At 38.1% G+C, this 19,060-nt stretch overlaps 1 protein-coding gene across 2 annotated transcripts in view; it reads left to right on the forward strand.

Annotated features, from left to right (window-relative positions):
- LOC113046666 (transmembrane protein 104-like) overlaps positions 1-3,987 on the forward strand; it is a 43,199-nt gene extending 39,212 nt beyond the window's left edge. For both annotated transcript variants that reach the window (XM_026207546.1, XM_026207547.1), the window contains one exon: positions 2,439-3,987. In XM_026207546.1, coding sequence (XP_026063331.1) covers positions 2,439-3,202 — 764 coding nt within the window. In that variant the 3' untranslated portion in view covers positions 3,203-3,987. The remainder of the gene's footprint in view (positions 1-2,438) is intronic.
- Positions 3,988-19,060: the final 15,073 nt, after the last annotated feature.

Genomic DNA, 19,060 nt, shown 5'->3' on the forward strand with positions numbered 1-19,060 from the left:
AAAGTCAGGCATTTTATTATAATTTTTTTCTTTTATCTAAATTCAGTATAGCCGAAATAAGGTAAAGCTTAAATAAGATAAATGTTAGAATAATGAGACCTAATAACATGGTGGCTTAATAATAGGGCTTTATTCTGAGTTTGACCCGTGGCCATTTCTTTGTGCAAACCAATCAGTCAAACCTAAGTTCAGTGTTAATAATGTATGTCCATTGGCGCTTATGTTGTGCACGAATACAGTGCTAGCGTAAGAGATTTCTTTCAAAAACATGAAATAAATCTTACCAACCACAGGCTTTTTAATGGTGCTATACCTTCTACTGCTAAAATCTAATTTTTTTTTTGTTTTGTTATAAAACCACTTTTCTTTACATACACATGTGCACAGTTTTAGTAGTTTGTAGGTAGGATGCACTACTAAAATTAAAGCTAAGATACACTATTTTAAAATGAACCAAAGACACCATTTTATAGCATGGATTTCTAGCTAATAAACCGGTAAAGTTTTGGTTTCTTCTTTTAAAGGGCCCATGGTGGGTGAACACTGGACGCACTGAAGCTGTGCGTCATGCCACAGTGTCGACAGACTCGAGTTGTTGCGTCATTGGCTTCCAATGTAGACATGGTGTATGAGCAGCAATCTGTCAGTGTGGATGGACCAGAACTGGGGATTTGTCCTCTGCTCAAGTCCATCATGACAATTCATAAAGCGCATAACATACACAACAGAGACCTTGAGATTTTTTTCCTTAATCTAGTTGTGTCCCAAATGATGGAAGATAAACTTGATATCTGTTCGTGCAGTTCATGCTGAAATGGATCTACTCAAATCCAATTTAACTGGATTTCAAGTCACATCCTCATGAGACTTGGATTGATTTAGTTAAAATCAGATTTCATGCTTTTTTTTTTTTGCTATTCAGGCTCCAAAAATAGGGATATGCTTAAAAAATCGGCTTTAGACAGGCCGTGTTAATAAATAACCATCTCAGCTTGGCAAACTCATTGTTGAGCCGAATTTGCAATATTAAGGCCAGACACCCCAGGTGAATAAAGAAAAACATCTATCTTTTCGAGATCACCATACTTCTCCAGTCATTTGCCCAGTTTCTTTTTTTGACATTGACATGCAGCTGAATTCGGTTGTTAGTTCACCTTTAAGTACTTAATCCTGTTTTTTACACACAGTTCAGTATTTTACACTATTTTGTATTTACGAGAGACAACTCAACTGAACTACTAGTTGTTATGATGCAGTAATTTAATCAGAGTGTATCAAAGTTGTGTGTCTCTTCTTTATTTACAGTGTAAGAAATGTTTAGGTATATAGGACTTGTCTCTGTGTCGCGACTATATTAGTTAAAAGTAGTGGATAACAGAATTCCTGAATCTTGGTATAGTTACAAAGGGGTCATTCATCATAATTTCAAGAGATTTTTGTTCCATGCACAAACAAAATGACTTCTGTTGCTTTACAGCTACGTGGAAAGTCAAATGTTTTCACAGAGGGGATTTTGAATGTCTTTTTGTCACTCCATAAATTTAGAAAATCATGGAAACCCATTTCTTGCCAATGAATAAAAAAAATAAAAAAAATTAATTGGGACTTATCTCAAATTTGGACTTTTTCTCTCAATTGAGAATCGAGTTTATACTTTGCAATTTAAATTTTTTACCCATCACAATTTAGATTTTTTCTCCCTTTTAAAATCTGACTACTTTTCTCAGATTTTTGCGAGTTTAAATATCAAATTTATTTCCCAGAATTTCTTGTTTATCTCGCAATTTTGACTTTATAACAAGAAATTGTGTTTATATCTGTATTCTGAATTTATTTCTAAGAATTGCAACTTTATTTCTCATGATTTTTTTTTTTTTTTTTTTGCAGTTGCAAGTTTATATTGTGCATTTCTGAGATAAAAGTCAGAATTTTGAGAGAGAAACTCAACAATTGGGAGAAAACAGTCAGAATTTTGAGACAAGTCACAGTTACCTTATTTTTATTTTTTATTCTGTGATGGAAAATGCTATTCATGTGATGGAAAATTCTGTTCATGAGCTTTTTGCAAGGAAAAAAAAAATTGCTAGGAAAAAAGTCAGAATTGAGAGCGTTTAAAGAGATTTTCAAGATATAAACTCGCAATTGCAAGAAAAAAAAAGTCTACATTTGAGAGAAAAATCCAAATTACCTTTTTAAATATTTTATTCAGTGGCAATTGTCAACTGCCAGAAAAATTTTAATAATAATATTCTGTGAAATATTAAGTTTTCCTTCACTAGTCTGAAACAACATTATGAAAACAAATATTCCAAAATCTCATAATTGACAAGTATATGAAAAAGAAATGTTTTTGACTATTGTCTTGCCTTAAATACAACAAAATCCACTAGATCTTCAAAGTCATATTGTGTTAACATGAATTTCTCGGTCTCTTTCAGCGTTCACCATGATGATCATCCTGGCTTTGATTCGTATTGGCACGGGCCACAGTGAGGGCCACCCATCTGTGGCTCAGATCTCAGGTGTGCCCAACCTCTTCGGGGTCTGCGTCTACTCGTTCATGTGCCAGCACTCGCTGCCCTCGCTCGTGACGCCCATCTCCAACAAGCAGCGCATGAGCGCCCTGGTCATGGCCGACTACATCCTCATCCTGTGCTTCTACAGCCTACTGTCCCTCACGGCCATATTCTGCTTCGATAGTTCTCTGCTGCGGGACATGTACACTTTAAACTTCACAGATAACTGTGACGTCCTGAGCATCCCAGTGTTGCGCTACTTCCTGGGCCTCTTTCCCGTTTTCACCATTAGCACCAACTTTCCCATAATAGCCGTCACGCTACGCAACAACTGGAAGACTCTCTTCCATCGGGACGGCGGCACGTACCCTTGGGTGGTGGACCGCATCGTCTTCCCGCTCATTACTCTAGTGCCGCCCGTTATCGTGGCCTTCTGTACTCACGATCTAGAGGCGCTTGTGGGTATCACAGGAGCGTATGCTGGAACGGGCATTCAGTATATCATCCCAGCCTTCCTAGTATATTTTAGTCGTCGTCATCTAGAGCCTGTGTTGGGAAGGGATGCTGTAAATAAACACCGGTCACCTTTCCATCATACGTTCTGGGTTTGGTTCGTGATATTATGGGCAACGTTCTGTCTAATGTTTGTGACGGCTAATATTGTCCTTACCGATGGCAAGAGCTGAGCGTACCGGCAGACTTATTTTGTCAAGCCGTGTTTTTGTTTTCATTTTTGAAGGGTGTTTGTTTGTTAGGTTTCATGTTAAAAGAATTCTAGTAGCTGAAGTTTAATTCAGTGTTTAAAAGGGACCAAAAGACGTTTCGGCATTTGGAGTTTTGACTTCTTTCGCACAAATCCACTATCCTTCAGTGGATGTTCTGTAAGGCAGGGATTATTTGAAAAAAAAGCTTTATTTAAAAACCATATATGATGTGCTCATTCAAAATGTCACTCGATGTGTATGTTCTTGAGTTATTATTGATTTTCCTCTTTGTTCCGGCAAATCTCATTAAAACATGATCGAGTCGCGCTCCATCCAAAAAGCAAAGAAAATGTATAAATAATAATAAATACAAATAAGTAAAATCATACGCATAGGAATGAAAAAGTCTTTGCATACCTGCTTAGCACATTTACCCCAAAATTCTATTCTGAGTAATGCTTATCATTTTTCTAATGCAGTAAATATAATATATTATATTATGTATTTATAATTGTTTTGCTTTTTAACAATGAAAACTGGTGGGAAGTTGTGGTTTAATCGTCTTTTTAAATTGTAGTGTTCTTAAGTGTTTATACATAATTGAATACCTTATCTAAATCTTTTTGATTTTGGGGTGAAATGTGGCCTTCACATTTTCTTGACTGATTTAATTTTACCGTCTGATTTCGCTCATCTTCGGAAGAAACAACAAGCTGGTGTGTCTTTGTGATTTTGGACTGAAAAAGTCAGCCCTCAAAAAAAAAAAAGTATGCCAAAAATATTCCTAATATTCATCATCAAAGACAAACAGACTGACAATAAGCGTTCCTTGTTTTCATCTTCCAAGATTGTTAGTGAATCACAGCTGGCATTTCCGGCGTTCCTAACCTCACTGCGTCTCCTGCGTTGACGGATGGTGACACCAGCGTAACGCTTGTCTGAATAATGTGCCCAGACCTGGAGTTCAATCTCAGTTCATCAGCAGATTGATCGAGGCATTGAAAGCTTCCCTATGTTGTCCATGTAGTGACGTCCTCCCAGAAGCTCTGGGCCTCTCAAACAGACCCTTAGGGAGGCAGGAAGGGAAGACGAAACAGATATTAAATGGACACGTCTGCCTCATGATCTACAGAGACTGAGATTTATCATGATCGATATGGAGCACCTCTTTGTGCCAGAGAGAACACATTCACACAGTTATTAATGTTAATGTCACTTAAGTTCTGACGAAGTTGTCTTGAGTTTGGCTTTAAATCATACCAAATGTACGGCAGCTGATTCTTGCATTTCGTTTTTGCACATTTTTGGTTCCTTTTGCTCCTTAGAGGGATAGTTTACACAAACGCATTATTCACCCCCTGCTCGTGTCATAGCAGACAATTCGACTTTTTATTTTCTGGCCATATAATGAAAGTCAGTGGGGTCCAGTGTTATTTTGGACCCCATTGACTTTGATCATATGGCCAAAAAGATAGAAATTAAAATCAGTGCGGTCCAAAATAGCTGAGCAAACAATGACAAAATACAACTTTAGCTGAACTATTCATATAATTTCTCTAATGATTTTCTATTTGTGGATGTGTATTCTCCATCCACCTCAGGTTTTGGTTGGCGACATGAATCTGTCCCAGACTTATTAGTTTGACATGCCTCTCTTCTCTCTTCTTTTTTTTTTTTCTCCTGTGTTGTCAGCGGTTGATTGGTTTGATCTGTGACGTGATCGCTGCTCTCTGTGAGAGCGCTGTCTCCTGATCCAAGAGAACTGTATCTGAACCTGCGCTTGAGTTTCAGCTGAAGGTTTAGGTTCAAACTGCTGTTGATTTAAAGGGAAATAAATCTGTAGGATTGTGTTTATGGACAGAATGTATGTCTCCTTATTCAGTTCTTTCTCTGGTGTGCTCCACAAACAAACTGTAAGAACTCATTTATGTCTCTCTAAAGCACAAAAACAAGTCATTTCACATGGGTGAAATGTTGTAATGTTACCAAATGCTCATGCAATATGTCCATGAATAAAACAAATGTGCCTTCTTTCCACCGATGCTTTCACAAATCTTTCTAGCTGTGAAATGTTTTTTTTTTCTTGTCTGTATGTCCTGTGCAGCCTGTCACTTGCATGTCAGTCACTTCAAATACTTGACAATCACATCCACCGATGTCGCGTTAAAATAAAAATGGATGTGCTCTTTTTGATCTCTGTGACTGACTCAAGCATTTTTTTATTCCATGGTTTGTCACTAAATAAATCAATAAAATACTAAATAAATTTAAATTTGCCATTTCATGTAACATTTTCATTGTCTCAAGATTTTCGTGGCATCTGTAATTGTCAAATGTGTATTTATTTATTTGTCTGTTTATTTATTTGTTTATTTATTTTTTTAAGGATTATGCAGTTTGATTCTTAAAAAAAACTAAACATTTATTTATTTAGCCATGAAAAGTGAAATTATGTTTAACCTAGTTGCCACTGGGCCAATATTGGCAGAAAATACCCTCCGTATTCCGTACTATATTGTACTATATTGTGTGTTTATTTAATATTATTCGAATTAAAAATTACTAAGTTGTTATAGTATATTTATTAGCCTGATATTACTATATTAGTTGTGTAAAACGGCAGAAATCAACTAGAGGAAAATACTGAACATTCACTCAAGGACATTTGGAATCTTTTCCAAAGTTTTCCGAGTTAACAAGTCTAGCTTTTTATTATTATCGTAAAGCTCTGAATTGTAATCCCAGCATGCCTGCAACAACCCCGTCCTTTTACGACGGTTCAGGGCTGTGTTATTGTAAATTAAAATGTCCCTCTTAGTTCATTCGTATTTCACTTGTTTTGCCTTGATTTATGCCACATTCTTGGAGCCGCTTGAAAAGGCAGTGCAGTCACTGGATTTCCCCCTCATTGGATGAAATGTGGCATTTTTATTGGTTCACACGCTTTCTGAATAGTATCCTACATGCTCTGAGTATTAATAGCAGAGGAGCCAATTACTACTTCATCATAAACCTTGCTTTACTATCAGCTGATTGAATTTATTTTAAAAATAAACGTATTCTCTGGTAGCCGTGTTTGAGCTGCCTTTCCTGCATGCGTTTGTGTCCTACCTTTAAGCTCTGCTCTACTGATTAGATAAAGAAGGATATTGATCCACACTCGCTCGCTGCACAAACTAGACCATCGACTATAGCAAACTGTTTCAAAACGAATGTACAGGGAAGAGTTTACATCTCAATTGTGGTGCTTATACGTCATATTTTTATCTAAAAAATATAATAGCCTTGACCCTTTTGACTTAAAAATGTAATAAAGTTATGGATATTGTTTAACACAGATTCATGAAGACTTCAGCTGTCCATGAACTGCATATTGAAGTACGGATCGTGTTGTAAACAGCGTTTTAATGCAGACTGTATCACTGTCTATTGATCAACCGTGAGACAGCTGCCGCTTGAGTTTTGCAAAGCGAGAGCCGGGACAACATGTCATTGTTTGATTTATGACTGTGCTTCTCTAGATGACACTATATTACAACCATCTTAATCATATTCTGCATAGTGGTTCTCAAACTGCTTTATATCAGAAAGGGTTGATAGATACCAGCGCTGACGAACTGACCAACAAGATTCGCTTTTAGGCCCCAATGTGACATCGGTACACTCCAAAATGAAAATAAACAATGACTAAAGTTTCACACGATGCTGTAATCTGCCTGTATCATTTTTTGGAGTTGACAGTCATGGACAACATCCACTTTTATTCATTAGGCTGGAAGAGCGCAGCTACCGTCTTTAAGAATAGAAAGAAAGGAACGTTTGGAGCAACATGAGGGTGAGTAAATGATGTCTAAACTTTCATTTTGAGATGAGCTATTGCTTTAAGAGGATTTTTGTGATGTGTGCCCATGTGAAAGATTTATATTTGTGCTCCCCTGTCAATGGTTTTACATGACTTTTCCAATAAATACTATTATTCTTAAGGGAAAGCATTGATGATAAATCTGATGATTGATGCTTAATGTTTCTGTTTATTGTGGCATTAGTCAACTCTTCATTTTGATGATTCATAATAACTACACTGAACTATTGATTTACTGCTTCCCGACAAAGTGAATTAATAGATTGGCAGATTTATATTGTATATTATATATGGCTGCTCCATAGTATTGATTGATATTGAGTGTCTTCTATACAAATGTATTGTAGTGGGTTGAATGAACTCGTGCACTGTCTTGCTCTCAGCGTTGATGGATGTTATGGGCCTGGTTGTGTTTATTTCAGACAGTTTAACAAGGCTTGGGATACAGGCACTAGATATGAAGCACATCTGTAACACATTACTGCTGCTGCCTGTCAGAATGATCAAGATTTTCTTTGAGGCATGAATTGGAGTAAGTTCAGGATAGTGTTCATTTTTAGATTTTTGTATTTTGACCAGTGTTGGGACGTAACTAGTTACGTGGAACAGCATTACGTAATTTAATTACAATATCAATTACGTAATGCTGTTACATATAACTAGTTACGCCCCAACACTGGTCAAAATATCAAAAATGATATAATAAATCCAACTTTAACCCGCCATGATTTATTTTGTATTTTTCTAGAAATGGCCATATGCACAAGTCAGGTTCTGGAAGTTTAAAAAAAACCTGATTTTATTTATAGACCAATGAGAGCTCGAAGGTTGTTAAACAAGTGTACACTTGTCTTAAAACCATCGGTTGCATTATTTAAAAAAGATTGAAAATTTTGGGCCAGGGAGATGTCATAATGGGCGGAGCTTCCCAGCTTGATGCTACAGGCATATAAAAACCACAAAGACAATAACATTTTGCTTGTGTTAGTCGTAAGTGGTTAGAATAAAGAAACTGATTGCTATGGAGGGGAAAGAAAGGAAGTTTCCATGTCTGTACATTGTCTAATCCTGTGTGTGTCTTATGAAGATATGCAGAGTGATTCTGTGTGGTCCATTAGTGCTTGTTCTTTCACACAGCAGCTGAAACCAAGAAGAATCAGGTGCTTAAAGCATCAGTGGAGGTGTGGAGAGAGAGAGAGGAATAGAGAGCTATATTTGATCTCAGTGATAAAGCTTGCTGTCAGCGCCGCTGCGCTGCATTGTCTGACGAAGTGCTGCTGCATGTGTGTGCCCCGCATGGATGATGAGAAACACTTTCACTCAAACTCTTGACCATGGACTGGTGCTCATTCACACAAATAATTAGGTTGAGTCCTGTTGTACACAGCAGGTTAAGACGATATAATGGGGAAATCTCGCATTCTGTTTTATTGGTTAATGCAGTAGCGGTAAAACCTCATTTGAGTTTTGTGATGTGCTTTTGTGGATAGTCCACCCCAAAAAAGAAAATTGAATCTCTTACTCACCTTCATGTTGTTTTAAACCTGTATGAATTCCTCTCTTCAGTTTAACATAAAAGAAAATATTTTGAAGAAACAGATGACAGTAGCCATTGACTTGTTGTTCCCCCATCCTATGGAGGTCAGTTGGGACCAACAACTGTTTGGTTACTAACATTCTTCAAAATGTTTTCTTTTATTCATATTTCATATGGGTTTGGAACAACATGAGGCTAAGTACCCAGGTGAAAAACAATAATGTTCTTAAAGTGCTCTTTTTGTACGCACTAATTTTGTCTAATTTTTGTTTCAATATAAAAATGATTTAGTACTTCTCCAGATAATCTTAAGAACATCTAAGTGTACGCAACTGTGCTATTTTGAGACACCATGAATATGAACTAAAATGTGCTTTTAACATAATATCTGTATTAAAAATGTATTTAGTTATCACTTGAAGTACAATGGAACCCATCTTTCATACACTAGTATGTTCTAGTGTACTACAAGTGGTAAGTAAATACATTTATGGCATTTATTTAATGCCTAGCACCAATTCGAAAATGATACATTAAGACATCTATACACACAAAAATGAGCCATTTGGCTCTCCATATTCCACTGCTAACGTCTCACACATTACCAAAACACAGTACAACCTGAGACTTGACCAAGGAAATGGAATTTAAAAAAAATTGGCTTGGAGCTTACTTGAATAATGTAATGATATGAAAAACTAGAAAATACACACACGCAAACACACACATAGCGATTCAAATGCTGACTGATCTCTTACAAAGGTGTGATTTTATATAGTTTGTCTCGACCATGGTGATCATATGTACAGTAGACAGGTTTGCAACCCAGTTAAGTTTTTAGGCAGTTAAGCATAAAAATAAAACTGATTAAAATAAATAAGTAGGGAAATGTAGAGCTCAATGTTCAGTGACAGCTGTCACATCTGAACAGTTCTCTGTTTGACCGGTCCGAGTCCTGCAGATGCAGTCTTTGATATAGTTAGCAAAAATGTGTTCATATTCTGACAATAAGTGTTGTTGCTTTTAATTTTCAAAATGATCAGTAGTGGGCTTTGAGGAATTACATTCGTTGAGTATTCTTGTACAAATGTGAAGTAGTAATAATTCTTCTTTTTTTTCTCACAGGACAGCAAAACTTACCAAAACGTTTTTTACAACATGATGCATTGTTGTAGATTAAACTTCCCAACAGTATATTTAGTAGGCAACTTTAAATGTAATAACCTTGAACATATTCAGAAGTAACAGTAACTAATTAACTTTTCAGAACAATACTGTGCATACCTTTACGTTTACGGATAGTTCAGCCAAATATTAAAGTTATGTGATCATTTACTCACCCTCAAGTTGTTCCAGGTTTGGAATTTAAATTTAAATTTAAGCTAAGGGTTTAAATTTGACTAGTAGTTTTTTCCCCAATAGGGTATTGGTAGTTAATAAAAGTAGTTTACTTAAGTATGTCAATATGTCTTCTGCTAATTACGTTGTCATAGCTCTAAACAGACCTCTGGACAGGGTTTAATGGTTTTGGGCTGAGCGGGGAGACCCTGACAGTGCTGCTGGATCTTCTGAGAAGTGAATGGGTGCCACAATCCAGACCCTGGTGTTTCTCTCCTGTCTGCCAGTGGTACATCATACAGAGTGGTCTCCAGAGTGTTTGTCAATTGACAATGTGACATTTAATGTACCCAATTTTTTCCCACTGTTTTCTGTTGGCTAATAGAGAATGGTTAATAAGTAATGTATCCGATAACCATTCTGTTTTTGCTCTCCTCTTCACTGTCTCTCTGGAGTTTGATGTCCTCCCTGAGTAGCTCCATCAGCTTTCACTAACTCCCTAACCTGTCCCAGGACACCTGCGATCCTAAGGAAGTGTGTGTATTAACTTGCTTAATTTGTATTTTTGAAGACTTTCCCCAGCAGGCTCATTTTCTCCAGAATAGTCCTAAAATTTAAGTCCTAAAACACAGCAGGACATGCATACAAAAATACAGTTAGTATTTGTATACATTTGTAGAAATCTTGAATGAGAGCACTACAAAAACGTAACAAAGGGAACGTTTATTGCCTTATATAGTTGTTGTCTCATTGTTTGTGGACTTAGTGTAAAAAAACTAAACAAAAAAATCCTGTCTTTTACCTCTTGTTTCCCTAGGTATTTGAGTAAATGAAAACAATACTTACATTTAAATGGGAAACGGAGGGCACATTTAACTTCACTTTCGAATCGTGGCAGGCTACGTCGCATCACTGTGTTAAACAATTTTTTTAAGCATCACATTTTAAAGACGGCTTGTCTTTAGTTAAAATGTGTCTTGACCCTTTGACTTCTCCAAAACATTGAGATTTTAATTGAGATCAGCCCAAACCCTAGTTATTTATCTCCTTTTTAACCTTTTGCACTTGTTTGTGTTTTCAGCCCACTGCGGTTCACATTCTGTTCGTTTATGTGACCGACTGAACTGTTGTGTCTCCTAATTTACATTAGCGCTACTTCCAGTTGATTGGGATGGCTAACAGGGCGATAATTTACTGGTTCGTGAGAAGGTGACATCCAGTGACAGTGACCTTCATTGTTTGGGTCAATCTAATGTCAGCGTTAATGGATGTTAAATTCTGACAGCCATCAAATCCTCCGTTAGAAAGTTTTTGGACATTCACCTCTGTAAATTGGTACTGTACTGTTAATTAAGCCACCTCTGCCACCCTAAACATATAAGACTTTGCCAGCCGCCTGAAGTGCAACATTAGCATGTTACAAAGTAATTATAGTGATATAGTAGCGGATAAACTAAAGACACGCGCAGACTGTTTTCTGACTTAAACATAAGACTACAGTTCACACTAATATTCGTTAACTTTTGATTAAATATGCATTATTTCTTTTGCAAAAAGAAGTAATCTTAGATAGCAGTGCAATGTTTCTGCCAACCTTTTGCATCAGACTATGCAGGGAAGCTATAGACAGCACAGTAGGTATGGGTAGAAAGTTATAAAGTCTGTGTATTTCTCCAGGGTCAAGTCATCACCGTTAATTGCAACAGAAAGATATAAAATCAAGATGACACCTGTGGGCAGTTTAGCGGGTGTCTGTGTGCGCCTCATCGCTGGATTCCCCATCCCTCTCGAGGGCCTCCATCTGGGATGGTGCAGCTTCAGAGGAAACCTCTGGATTGATTTTGTCCGACAAGGGTCAAACCGACAGCCTCAAGCCCATGTCGGATATTAATAGTTTGACCCAAATAAGCAAACAAGATAGGTTTCCTCTGTATTGATGGTGAATAGTTCACACTCTGTTTGCACAATTTCTCGGTTCTCCCTTACAGCATGGTCAAGTTCATGCTGAATTCCACTCTGAGAGTTTCCACTGAAATATCAGGGACAGGAAAAATGTCACGTACTAACGGTGTCTTCCACATGCTGACAGGTCGTCTTATTGATTGTAAAGTTCACACCTCTGAAGGAGCGTTTAACCTTTCTGTTTAACCTCTGTTTGTGCTGATCTTATTAATTGGGTTGATTATATCTTTTGCTGAGGTTGTGTTTTGTGGCCTCTTGCTGCCTCTGAGGAAAGATTATGCAAAAAGTGTATTTAGTGACCAGAATACCTGAATGGCCTGACATGTGGTCTCTTTCTGTAGCTTATTACAACTTGTACTTAAAAAAAAAAAAAAAAAAAAAAAAACCTTCTGAAGTGTTAAATTTGTTGTGGTATTTTGGTTGTCAAAATGAATCAGTATTTTGACAGAGAAACATCGTAAATTGGTCCTGGGAACACAGGAAGTTTGCATGTGAGATTGGTTAGAAGCTCCCAAATTTCCAGTCAGAAAACTATTTTTGGTCTCAATTAAACCTTAATGTCAACCTCTCCTAACAGCTCCTGTGTAAAATATGTTTCTGCCCAGTGAGATGCATGTGTTGGGATGATTAAAGTTCTCTAGCGCAGATGAGAACTTTGCTGTAATGCTGTATCAAAGAATTTAAATTTTTTAATGAAAAGAAATGAAATTTATGTATATATATTAGGGGTGTAACGGTTCACAAAATTCATGGTTCGGTTCGATACGATACACTGATGTCACGGTTCGGTTCGGTACGTTTTAGATACAGCAAAAATTAAAAACATCTCAACTTTTCAGAATGCTGCAAGCGCACCGCGGGTCATGTGACAAGAACTAACCAATCAGTTTTATCCTTTCCCTAACAACGTTGAGAGCTCAGCCAAGATGAAGGAACAGCTGATCATAGTTGTATATGGATTGCAATTTTGAAATAAATTTAGTAGCAGAGCTAGCCTACTGCAAGCGATTTTTAGAGCTGCAAATCCATTTATCCTTTGCTGAAATTTCCGCATCTTCATGGAGAGAGCACGTCATTGTTGCTTAGCAAAGGCAGATGCCTCAGGGGCGCTTCTGCCCGAGCGCTTTGGAAAGGAGGAGAACGTTTTTAGGCGCTATATGTGAACGGCCCCAAAGGCGCTTGCTCACTCAGCACGCGCTGAAGGCTCGTTACAAAATGTCTAATGCATTTAACAGACCAGAAATAGAAGATCCTCCAATAACCAACAGGTCTGGTGTTTGGGTGCACTTTGGATTCCCTGTAAGCTATAATGGTGATGACAGAATGAATGGTAAATAGTTCATATTCGTGGCTATAACGTAAATGTAACGTAAATGTAGTCTTTTGCACTGTTTGAATCCATTGGAAATGTCTGCCTAAATGCTGCGGGGATAGTTTGTTGCGTGTATGTTTCTCCTTTTTTTTTTTTGTCTTTTCCCAGATACTGACACACTAAGGTGATGTCGGCGTAAATGAGTTGACATGTTTTAAGTATTCCCGCTGGTGTTTTTTTTTTTTTTTTTCGCTGGTGTACCCTATTGTCATGTAGCAGATGCGACATACCGTTGTTTTTTTATCCACCACTGTCTTGCCATCACCATTATAGCTAAATACATTATAGTGTATTTATTTCTTGTCTCATTAGTGTTTAGCGCAGTTGTCGTTGCTAGGAAACACTTGTTTGTTTACTGTGTTGAGACGTGCTGCGTTTGGTCTCGTACTCTATTGCATACATTGTCAGAGTTGTGCGCTTGCTTAGACCTTTGTTGTGATAAACAGTAAAGTGTGTTCAGCTGAATTCTATTTCCGTTTTGTCGGGTTTAAAAAAGATTAGTATACCGCGGCAGCGGTCGCGGCAGCGGTCCAGTTAAGCCCTCCTCGTGTGAAGACCGAAGAGTGTAAAGACCATCGACTCTACCGTGCGACTCCACCGGGCAGGGACACCGGCAGGGGATATAAGTATTGTTTTGATTAATCTTTTTCCTTTTCCTTGTTTCATTTCTGTTTCAGTTGTTTTTTGTTTATAACCAAATCTTACTATGTGTTTCCAGATCCCTACTATCATTACCACTCGTAAACCATGCAACACACAATGTAGACAGTGCAATCTTAACAACCTGCACACTTTGCCTATGTCTGCTAATACACTACTTTCTTTTCCTATTGGTCTCTGGAATTGCCAGTCTGCTGTAAACAAAACCGATTTCATTACTTCTATTATTAGTCATTCAAAGCTTAATCTCATGGCCCTAACAGAGACCTGGATCAAACCAGAGGACACTGCTACACCTGCAGCACTCTCCAATAGTTTCTCATTTTCCCACTCTCCCCGTTTGACTGGAAGAGGTGGAGGTACTGGTCTGCTTATCTCTAATGATTGGAAATTTAATCCTTTACCATCTTTGGGTATCAACAGCTCCTTTGAATCTCATTCAGTTACTGTTACCTACCCTTTTAAAATACATTTTTTAGTTGTCTATCGACCCCCAGGACCACTGGGTAACTTTTTGGATGAATTAGATGTGTTGCTCTCAACCTTTTCTGAGCATGGTACTCCCCTAGTTATGCTTGGAGATTTCAACATCCATCTAGATAAACTTCTGTTTGCTGATTTCCACACTCTGCTTGCCTCTTATGATCTGCTACTCACAAATCAGGCAACCAACTGGACCTTATTTATACACGAAACCGCTCTACTGATCATGTTCTGGTTACTGCACTGCACACGTCGGATCACTTCCTCCTCACTCTTAACCTCAACATGATCCCTGACACATCACTTACCCCTCCACATGTCATCTTTCGACGTAACCTGCGCACACTTTCACCCTCCCGGCTATCTGTAATGGTTACATCTTCACTTCCTTCCCCTAAACTGTTTGCATCTTTGGATGCTAACAGTGCAACTGATACTGATACTGATATATATTCTGCTCCACTCTTACATCTTGTTTAGACACTGTTTGCCCCTTATCTTCCAGGCCAGCCCGTAACACCCCTTCTGCCCCTTGGTTATCTGATGTTCTACGCTAACACCGTTCTAAGCTTAGAGCTTCTGAAAGGGTGTGGCGCAAGTCCAAAAATACTACTGATCTTCTTGTGTATCAGTCACTCCTATCTTCTTTCTCTGCTAATGTCTCCTCTGCTAAAAGGACATACTACCATAACAAAATTAACAGTTCAACTAACTCTCGCATGCTTTTTAAAACATTTTCCTCACTTCTTTGTCCTCCTCCTCCTCCTCCTGCTTCATCTCTAATAGTTGATGACTTTGCAACGTTTTTCATTAATAAAATTAAACCCATTAGTGCACAATTTTCCACACCACAATCAGTCAAGCTCATATCACCAGCAAACTTACACTCATTTACATCCTTCTCTTCACTCTCTGAGGCAGAAGTGTCAAAACTCATCCTTTCTAATCACCCTACAACTTGCCCGCTTGATCCAATTCCATCTCATCTCCTTCAAGCCATTTCTCCTGAAGTTGTACCTGCACTCACTCACATCAACACTTCCCTCCACACTGGTGTTTTTCCCTCATCATTTAGACAGGCATGTATAACTCCACTACTTAAGAAACCCAACCTCAACCCATCTCTTTTAGAGAACTACAAACCAGTTTCCCTTCTTCCTTTTATTGCAAAATCACTTGAACAAGCTGTGTTCAAACAAGTCTCTTCATTTCTCACACACAACAATCTCCTTGACAGCAACCAATCTGGCTTCAGAAGTGGACATTCAACTGAGACGGCCTTGCTCTCAGTTGTTGAAGCTCTAAGACTGGCAAGAGCAGAATCCAAATCTTCAGTACTTATCCTGCTTGATCTGTCCGCTGCTTTTGACACGGTTAACCACCAGATCCTCCTATCAACGCTACTGGCAAAAGGCATCTCAGGAACAACACTTAAATGGTTTGAGTCTTACCTATCAGATAGGTCCTTCAAAGTATCTATGAGAGGTGAGGTGTCCAAGTCTCAACATCTAACTACTGGGGTGCCTCAGGGCTCAGTTCTTGGACCACTTCTCTTCTCTGTCTACATGGCATCATTAGGTTCTGTCATTCAAAAACATGGCTTTTCATACCACTGCTATGCTGATGACACTCAACTCTACCTCTCATTCCATCCTGATCATCCGACGGTAACTATTCGCATCTCAGCTTGTCTAACTGACATTTCTTCCTGGATGATGGACCATCACCTTCCACTCAACCTTGCCAAGACAGAACTGCTTGTGATTCCAGAAAACCCGTTCCATCACAATTTCACCATCAAGTTAGGCACATCAACCATAACTCCTTCAAAAACAGCTAGAAGCCTTGGAGTTATGATTGATGATCAGCTGACTTTCTCTGACCACACTGATAAAACTGTCCGATCCTGCAGGTTTGCTTTATTCAACATCAAGAAGATCAATCCCTTTCTTTCGGAACATGCTGCACAACTCCTTGTTCAAGCTCTTGTTCTGTCCAGGCTGGACTATTGCAATGCCCTCTTGGCAGGTCTTCCAGCCAATTCTATCAAACCTTTACAATTAATTCAGAACGCGGCAGCAAGATTAATTTTTAATGAGCCAAAAAGAATACACGTCACACCTCTGTTTATCAATTTGCACTGGCTTCCAATAGCTGCTCGCATAAAATTCAAGGCATTGATGTTTGCCTACAAAACTACCACTGGCTCTGCACCCATTTACCTAAATTCGTTACTTCAGACTTATGTGCCCTCTAGAAGCTTGCGTTCTGCAAGTGAACGTCGCTTGATTGTGCCATCCCAAAAAACACAAAGTCACTTTTACGGACTTTTAAATTAAATGTTCCCTTCTGGTGGAATGAACTCCCCAACTCAATCCGAGCAGCTGAGTCCTTAACCATCTCACTATTCTTATTCTATTCTTTAAAAAATCTAACTACCTTTCTAATCTTTTTGTATTCTATTTTCTTTTCATTTATTATGCAGTTGTATATGTATGTGTGTGTGTATGTGTAAAGACCTCTAACTAGCTTGCTCTATTCTTTTATTTTTTTATTCTATCTGTTTTCTTTTTATTTATTATATTAGTTAAAATCCCATGCTACGTGTACTGTGTTAACCTAACTGAGACTTGTTATAGCACTTATATATCATTGCTCTTTTTGTTGTTTTTGATTGCTTCCATTGTCTTCATCTGTAAGTCGCTTTGGATAAAAGCGTCTGCTAAATGAATAAATGTAAATGTAAATGTAATAGCTTACAGGGAATCCAAAGTGCACCCAAACACCAGACCTGTTGATTATTGGAGGATCTTCTATTTCTGGTCTGTTAAACGCATTGGCCACCGCGTACCGTGCATGAACTGCTCGCTCACCCAGCGTGTACTGAGTGAGCGAACGCCTGACTGAATAGCCCTAACATAAACATATAAGTTGGTGTTTTTTTCTTCTTCGGGGGTGTCATGGGCGTTGCCTGTTACGTCGTTTGGGTTATTGGGCTACCTTGTTTAGCGCATATCATTATATTTCACTTTCTTTCTTTTTTTTTCAAATATAATTAATTAGTCAAACGAACCGTTCGGTACATAAAGCGTACTGTGTACCGAACCGAAAGCCTCGTACCGAACGGTTCAATACGAATACTCAACTGTAGTTAATGAACAAACATCAACCTTAACTCACTTGATTTTAACAGTATATACATATATATATATATATATATATATATATATATATATATAGATATAGATATAGATATAGATATATAGATATAGATATATATATATATAAAAGCTTTTCTGAAGCTAAAGTAAAACAATAAAAAAAGTAGTAATGGAGATGAGCAAAACTGACTGGTTTGTTATTCATCTCAGTATCTGCGTCTTCCAGCAGTCCAAGGAAGTGGCCCGGAAAGGTGTTGATTGACCAAAATAATTAACAGGAAGTGTGAAGTGCAGAGTGCTGGAAGTCGTTACAGTGATTTGTTGTGGCGGAAATAAAAGGTCCTTTCTTTCTGTCTCTCACATGGAGGAGGTTCAGTGCAGGTACGTCATGTGACCTCCAGCTGTTCAACTTTTAAAAGACGCTTAAATTAAATGATCAATAAACAAAGAGAAGAGAATTCATCCTGCATTCTGTCGGTCTCTCGTCTTCTTAAATAAAGACGCATGAGGGGTATATAAAGCAAGGAATATATATATATATATATATATATATATATATATATATATATATATATATATATATATATATATATATGTATGTATAATTCTCCTCCTGGATGATTGTTATATACTAGATTGGACTTAATGAAATGGATAGTTCCATGTCTGATTCCTTTTGGAAATGTATATAAATGCAATGTCAAGATTCTGTTTTTCCCATGTAACTGACTTGCTTGTGGCCTCTTCTCAGAAATACACTTTTGTCACACAGTTTTATGTTTGTGGACAAACTGTGCCCTTGCAACACCAATAATCTGCAAAGTTGATTTGTTGAGATCCTTCTGGAAGCCTGAGCCAAGGCCTTGTTTTATGGTCATTATTTATAGCTGTAATGCTAAATGTTTGCCTGTCTGAAAATCCGTTACTTCTATTTCTTTGTCTGCTATGTCATCCATAATGGAGAGTGCGGATTTATGGGGCCCCTCTCCTCTCCTCCGCCCCGCGGCTGTCGGGCAAACCGATACTCTGTATTGGTGCCCAGGGCCAACGGAGGACATGCAGGTTAAATCATTTCTAATACAGCCTGGCATCCCTTAGATTACCCTTTAGTTTCATAGGGTCGCTGTGGAACGGGGAACAACTTTGTTTTAGCAGAGCCGACTGCTCCAGAAAAAAACTCTTGAAAAGTTCTGATGCAGGGCTTTTGCGTCGCCCTTCTTGTCACCTTTGTTTGGTTGCCAAGTCGGAGAGGAAAGCTGATCAAAAAGGTTGTAGGGCAGAGGTACTCAACCCGAGCTCGTGCACGAGCCAAGCTGACTAATTCAATTTGTTCACAAGAGCTACATCTTAAAATGTCCCTGTGAGTGCACACTGAACGTTGGGTGTCAGCTTTCATTTCTTTGATGCAGATTTTTATATTTTCTGAAGGAAGTCTAAGAGGTGATGCAAACTCATTACTATGATG

Source organism: Carassius auratus, chromosome 28 (genome assembly GCF_003368295.1).
Source record: "Carassius auratus strain Wakin chromosome 28, ASM336829v1, whole genome shotgun sequence".
NCBI lineage: Eukaryota > Metazoa > Chordata > Actinopteri > Cypriniformes > Cyprinidae > Carassius > Carassius auratus.